Source organism: Capra hircus, chromosome 8, assembly GCF_001704415.2.
Source record: "Capra hircus breed San Clemente chromosome 8, ASM170441v1, whole genome shotgun sequence".
Classification (NCBI taxonomy): Eukaryota; Metazoa; Chordata; class Mammalia; order Artiodactyla; family Bovidae; genus Capra; species Capra hircus.
In genome coordinates, this window is record NC_030815.1 from 21,757,462 (window position 1) to 21,764,602 (window position 7,141).

The 7,141-nt window shown below is 38.5% G+C and overlaps 1 protein-coding gene across 1 annotated transcript; it reads right to left on the reverse strand.

Annotated features, from left to right (window-relative positions):
* DMRTA1 (DMRT like family A1) lies at positions 479-5,916 on the reverse strand. Its single transcript, XM_013965867.2, has 2 exons — positions 4,996-5,916; positions 479-1,792 (listed from the first exon to the last, which is right to left on the reverse strand). The coding sequence occupies exons 1-2, from the start codon at positions 5,636-5,638 to the stop codon at positions 945-947; spliced, it is 1,491 nt and encodes a 496-aa protein (XP_013821321.2). The 5' UTR covers positions 5,639-5,916; the 3' UTR covers positions 479-944.

A 7,141-nucleotide genomic window follows, 5' to 3' on the forward strand; every position in this document is an offset into this window, starting at 1 on the left:
ATTTTTACCTTTGAGAATGGCTGCCATAGTCTTGCCACAAACATATGGAAAAGGTTATTTCCCCAGATGAAAGCATAAGCCTACTTAAAGATTTAAATCCTCACCCTCATTAGATATTCATTTTATAATATGAAAATTCAATATAGCGTGATCCAAAATAATCATTTTCAAAAAATGGTTACATCATACTATTAGGAACCATTTATATCTAATTTCTACACCATACCAGAACTTAGCTGCAATTAGTGATAGTGGCCAGGAGATGGAGCATTCTCATTTCCTAAGATTTACTTCATAGACCTTTGTTTAACTCACAAAAAGTTTCCTTTAAACAGAAATGTTTTATTGGCACTTATCGCCAATGGCAGATATGAATGAAAAACAAGGCATTCAGAAAAAAATAATGACTTAAATTTCTCAAAAGTTTTACTAACTACTAATCACTTATATGTGAATAAAATACTTTGAATACCTTTTATCTCTCCTGTGTACAAGAAGCAGAAGGAGGAAAAAAAGTTTAGAATACTATTTAGAATTACCTCAACTTTTCAATTCTTACTTCCGGCTCATTTTATATAATGCTAGACTGCTTCATAATGTATGTTATAATTATATGCTCCATTTTGTCAATGAACTAAAAACAAGTATAGTTTTAAATTAGGAATTTACAACTGATATGTTAGGAAGAAAATTCATTAAAGTAAAAATATTTCCTGAAATGGTTTTATTCAAGGCACATATGATGTTTAAATGTTTCTTTCACTTAATAAATGCTAAAGAAGAGTCTTTAGATCTCAAATCTATTATACTGCTTGTAAAAAAAATAGCATTTTTAAAGACTGATAATCCATTCCCGTACATAGTGAACACATTAATAGATGTGGGTATGTGGGTTATAGTGCATGCTTCTAGAAATACTCCAGAAAGGGAGGTAGGCAGATGCATTACAGGTTGCTCTGATTTGGCCTGGAATACAGTCTGCCACCAGTTACTGAGTCTTTGATGGGAAGGTAAGAAGAATCCCTAATCATTCCTGAAAAGGCATAATCCAAAGCTGGCCTACAAGGCAATGCTGGTACCAACCCAGGAGTCAGATAGGGAGACATGAAACCAGACAGCGCTCTGCCTGGAGAGGAATATGCCAGTCGAAATGGACTGATACCTAGTCTAGGATTTAAGCTGTAGAGACTTGAATCACCTCCATAAGAAGCAGAAGTAGTGTGAAGGGGAGAGAAAGCTGATTTATTTCCTAGAGTTCCAAAACCAATCCCAGCTAAACTAAAATTCGAAACTCTCGGAAAAGCCGTGTTTTCCAATGCTCCTGAATTTGCTAGGTCCCTGGTGTCCAGTTTCTGTTCTTTTCCATTTAGGATCTCTTCAATAGCTTGGACCACATCCCCTTTGCAGAGCTGCAGAATGCCTTCTAGCCTGCTGCGTCTGTAACTTGGGAAAATCTTGGTAAGGATATCAAGAGGGTCTCTTGGTCTAGAGGACACAGTGGGATGGCTGGCTGTAGAATCAGTGAAGTCTTTGGCCCACTCACTTTCATTTCCTGATTCCAAATCAGAAGATGACAGGGACCTGGGACTCTCTTCCCCTCCTGACTGCTCCCCAGGATGAAGAGACTGAATGCTATCATCCTTGTTTGGGTTTTCTGAAATAGATGACCTGATGTTTTGTTTTCCAGCAACATCATTAGACTTAGGAGATGATCTCAGGGTAAACTGATGGGATTTAGACTCCAGTTCTTCTTGTCCACTCTGGCAGGAGTCACATTTACTCTCCTTTTGTCCTGGGGAAGAGGAAAAAAAGGTATGAAATAAAGGGAAAACTTCCAAGAAGAAAGTACTGCCCACTTTTAATTAATGCTGGATAAAATAACTTGTTTACTCATAGTATACTAATAATACTTATTATTCACTGTAAAAGACATTAATGAACAAAAAATGTTAAATATCATTTGAAAATGCAGGTGTTGCAATAGTGGGAAAATGCAATTTATCTGTCATTTCAGGATCACAAAGTTCTATAATATACAAATGCTGTAGTTATTTAGGAATCAGAAGGTGAAATCTATTGTTACCCTCAAACTGTTAACACCAATATTTTATATTATTTGCCCCATTTAGCGATTCAAAATTTTCATAAGTGTTACCCACGTTTTGTTGTTATCCACATGAGGGCTTTTTTCCTACAGTGACAATATGCAAAAAGCACTAAACAAAACAATTGTTCAGATAAGAAATCAGAAAAAAAAGAACAATCTTACTATTTAAATGAACATTCTATTTAATCACTAATGCTAAATTTCAAAAACTGGTTTTTTACTCACATTTCAGGTTCCAACTAAGGTACCTGAATAATGTGAAAAAATAGCAGGATATTTCATTTCCTTTCAAATCTAAACCAATAATGACAACTGCTATACCAATCTCAAATCATATCAGAGCTTCTATATTTCATTTTATGTGAGACACAATAGACAGTTGGTATTTTTCATAATCCTCTGTAAAATATGGACTTTCTCATTAAATCTCTAGGGAATCTCAGTAAATGAGTTTATAATCAAATTGTTTCTAAAAGAAAATAATTTACAGCACTCTTTTCACTACTAGAATATGTATATATTTTCAAAGTATCTTGTAAAAAACATTAGTCATTTGCCTTAACTCACAACTCCCTTTCAATATTAAGGGAAATGTTCCAAAAACAGTTTCACAGAAAAATCTGACTTTCTATCTCAATATGTTGAACATATGAATATTAATAAAACAAGACTATCTTTAAATACTTTTTGCAAGGCTAATGCCAGGAAAACAATAATAAATAATTTTTATTTTGATTTACATTTACTCTTAGATGGAGTTTCTCTATTTCCATTAGAAACAGTAAACTGTCAATGAGGCACTCAGTTTTACTGTCAAACTTTCTCTTCAAACAAGATTTATTAATGTAACAAAACACATATGACCTATAGCAATGATTTGCAATGCTCTTATGTTTTCTCAAACAGCAGTCCTATATTCTAAGCAAATATCTACAGTTTGCTTTATAAAATTAAATGTGTACAATTGAACACATTGAGAATGAAAATGCTGTCATTACATCAAACATGATAAACAAAAAACGTGTTGCTTCTGCAAAATCACAAAGACTCTAGAATTTTCACCTTTAAATAAAACAATAAAAGTCATCTAATGATATAGAGATAGATTGGCCTTGGTCTGCTGCTCCATTTTATTTATAAATATGATTCACTACATATGACCCCTTGAACATGTAAGGTTATCACAATTTCATCTCTATAGTAATTTTTACCTCTATAGTAATTTATGCATAAAACACAATATAATGTAATGAAATACTGATGGCATCAGACTGTCTAGAAAATAAGCTGTCTTTAAAATACTGCAATATCCTTACGTCATTTCTTTTCTCTCAACTCCTACAGCTGATTTTTATCATTGTATGCTATGTATTATACTGTAGTTTTAGGATACATATAGTTTTCCTTCTTTTGAATATAATATTCTTTTGTGTAGGAAAATCTTATTCACCTCTGAACCACTGTTTGCCTAATGAATAAATACACTAGTTTACTACAGTTCATGGATATTGTATAAGAGAAGGCAGTTAATTTAGAAGTGTCTTTTCAAAAAAAAGAGGTCAACTGAGGCAAACAATAAAATAAATGATCTATAAAACATCACCCCCTCAAAAAATTCACATAAGTCAATGCCTAGCAGAAGGTTGCCAGTCAGATCTCACTGTCAATTTAGTTTGCAGAATTTTAATTTTTGCTTCTTTTTATAGCAGTTTCACTTAACAACTTTATTCTTCAGCCCACCTTGATTTTTGATGAGAAATGTTTAAACTATAGTTTGTCCACTGACACAAACTAGAACATGGACAAAAAGTGACATAGGTGAAAACAAAATCATATATGTCTTATTTAAGTAGAGAAAGAGTCTTTTTCAAAAGTAAATGCTGTGATCTGTTAAGAGCTGCAATTTTCACAATTCAGGGAAGTTTTCTAATTAATAACTTAATACATCATTATATTTTAATTTCATATGATTCAACCTATCTTGGATTTATACAAAAACACCAAAATGACATTTTCGTGCAAGTATGACCTACTGTAGAATTATGAAATTTGCTAAAATACAGTAAGATTTATGTTAGCATGAAAGGTTAATTTGGGATAACCCTAGTCAAAGAAAGAAATCTTTTTACCTGACATAGAGGGTGAAGGCAATTCGCAGTCAATAAATAAGAGAAAAAAATTAAAACTTATTGGATAAGAAATCTCTAAGGTTAAAATCCCCAAAGATAAGAAATTCTTGGACTTTGAAATTCATATCAATGGTTTTACAAACCTAAATTTAGAAAACCTAAATTTCTTTCCTATGAGAAGAGGTAAAACTTGAAATGTTAGAGTTTTCTACACTGTTGGAGGCTAAAAAGCAGCTGAACAAAAGAGGTGGAACACTTAAAAATGTTCAAAGAGTAAAAATGCTTTGGTAGATTTCAGTCTCTTTCCCACTTCTAGTTGGTCTGTCCCACAGGTAAAGACTGTACTCCCAACCACAAGTGAGTTTTCCATGCAAGATCACATTAACCCTGGTTTTACAGCTAAAAAAAAAAAAAAAATACAGAGCAAGCTCAATGCAGTTTCTTTCACTGTTTTCACTCAATCTTTGCTCTAAGTTTGTCTCCTCTAGGAGAGAAATTTGGGCACAAACTGCATTCCTAGAATGAGTTCCCCAACTGATCACTGGCACTTCATTTTTTCATGTATCCTATCACCTAAGGGGACAGAAAGCCCCAAGGAAGTGAATGTGATAGGACTCTAAGCAGTTTCCCAGAACTTAAATGCTTCTTTTAAGTTCTTTCTCGCCCTCCTCCATGCCATGGCTGTTTATTTCAAAGATTTTTTTCTTCCTCCAAAACAACCATTTTTCTTTTGCAAAGAGCAAATTAAGATTTACTCACCTTGTTTTTCCTCTATATAATCTGGCTGGAAAATTTCGAAAACAGGGGTCGCCAGACCACTAGCCGGTCTCGGGGCACTCAGTCCCAGAGCAGGCACCGTTGCAGGGCCGCTTGAGGTCGTCTGGGAAGTCTCCGTTCTGCTGCTGCCTCCGGATGACCGACCCCCTGGCCCTGAGGGTCCAGGGTACAGAAGCCTTTGCAGCCCCCGAGCCTCGCTCTCCTCTTGGGCCTGCTGTCTGCGCAGCGCCACCTGTGCGGCCATGACACGCTGGCGCTCGGCGATCAGGGTGCACTTGGCACACGCGCAGTCCCGCCAGCGACAGAAGCGCTTGTGGCCCTTGAGGGCTGACACCACTCCGTGGTTGCGACAACGGGCGCATTTGGGTGTCCGTGGGTAGCCACCGGCCACAGCGCCCACCCCCCTTTCCAGTTCGGCAGGCGGCGGGCAACCTCCACTTCCCGCGCTGGAGGCTGCCCTCAGAAAGAGGCTGGACGGGCGCAGGAAAGTTGGAGGACCAGGTATCCCCGGGGGTACCGCTAACGCCGGGGACGCGGGCGGAGGGGCCGCTACCAGCAGTCCCGGGGCCAGGTGGAGCGGGCCGCTGCGGCTGCGGTCTCTACTGCCGCACTGTGACTGCTCCATTTCCGAGAAGTGTCTGGCGAGGGAGGAGTCGCAACAGAAGAGTGCGCTGTCCGCAGCTAACCCTGCTGGGATGCGGGAGCCTAGAGGGCCCGCCTTGGTCCCTCTGCCTACCACCCCAACACCGACAAAGTCTGACACAATTCCCGCGATGAACTGGGGAAACCGCTTCCCAGAGCTGGAGACTCTAAGAGGCGCAGAAGTCCACTGAGCCTCTTAGAGTCCCAGGGCGCTAAGTTAATGCCTTGTTCTCCGCGCGCCTTCGCCTTCGGAAGCAAGAGACGGCAAGACTGCAGAGGCTACCCCGCCCACTGGATCTACTGGCCAAGGGCTGAAACGGGGGAGGGAGGGCCGCGGCGGGACCTGACTGTCTGGGAGGAGGGGCGGTGGGAGACACAAGAAATTGCCCCTTCACACACACACAAAAGCCCTTTTCTCCCACTTGCTTCTCCATGAATTCCTCAATGTATTTTTTTCTTTTTTGTAAGATAATCTTCTCTCCCTCCCCATGCCTCTTTGTCCTTCGTAAATTAAGCAAGATTTGAAGTTCTTTCCCCAGTTCCTAGCTCCTCCTACGAAAGACTGAAGATTTGAACATGGAGTTCTCCGTTTCTTTCCTTTTCCCAGATGAAGTGTTTAAGATGGTGTGTGTGCTCAGTCGCTCAGTCGCGTCCGACTTTTTGCGACCCCGTGGATTGTATAGCCTGCCGGGTTCCCCTGCCCATTGGATTTTCCAGGCAAGAATACTGGAATGGGTTGTCATTTCCTTCTCCAGCTTAGATTGGTAGCACAGTCAATATTAATGAGAAAGCACAAACAAGCTGCAAATATTACCCACACCTGAAAGATACCTTATTTTAGGGCCTTAGGGCTGCATCAGAACGGTGGGTAAGTATTTAAGGGACCTGATTTCACGTTCAGAATCTTCTCATGCATCTGTTTATTTAGAGATGCAAATTTGGATTCTATATGTCATATTTTGAAATATTATCATCCAAAGAAACCCTAATGAATTTCTTATCTATAACTACTTATAGGTAGCGATTGTGTTAAAACTTTCAAAAATACTTCACATTTCTATTGTAAAGTGTTGGGGAGGGTCATCTAGACCATTCTTTAAACATGCTATTATTAATTGCACACCTAAAATATGCACTTAATGCCTTTAATTGTAAGAAAATATCATATTGCTTTTAAACCAAAAGACAATTTAAAGTAGGAAAGTAAAAAAAAATAAAAAAAAATAAAGCAGGGAAGTCATGAGTGTGTTCCTTAATGGAAAAGAGAGTCAGGGTTCTATCAGTTTTTCAAGGTAATATTCAACTGCCTTAACAGGCAATTCATATTCTAGTACTAAGATAGCAAGTAATAATGAAATTTTTACCATTCCACCTACTGACATCCAGGGAAGACATTGCTAATCTATATGGGCTTTCTCTTACTGGCCCACTTCACACCAACACCGCCATTACCATCCTCCCATATAGGCATCCTGATATTCTATCA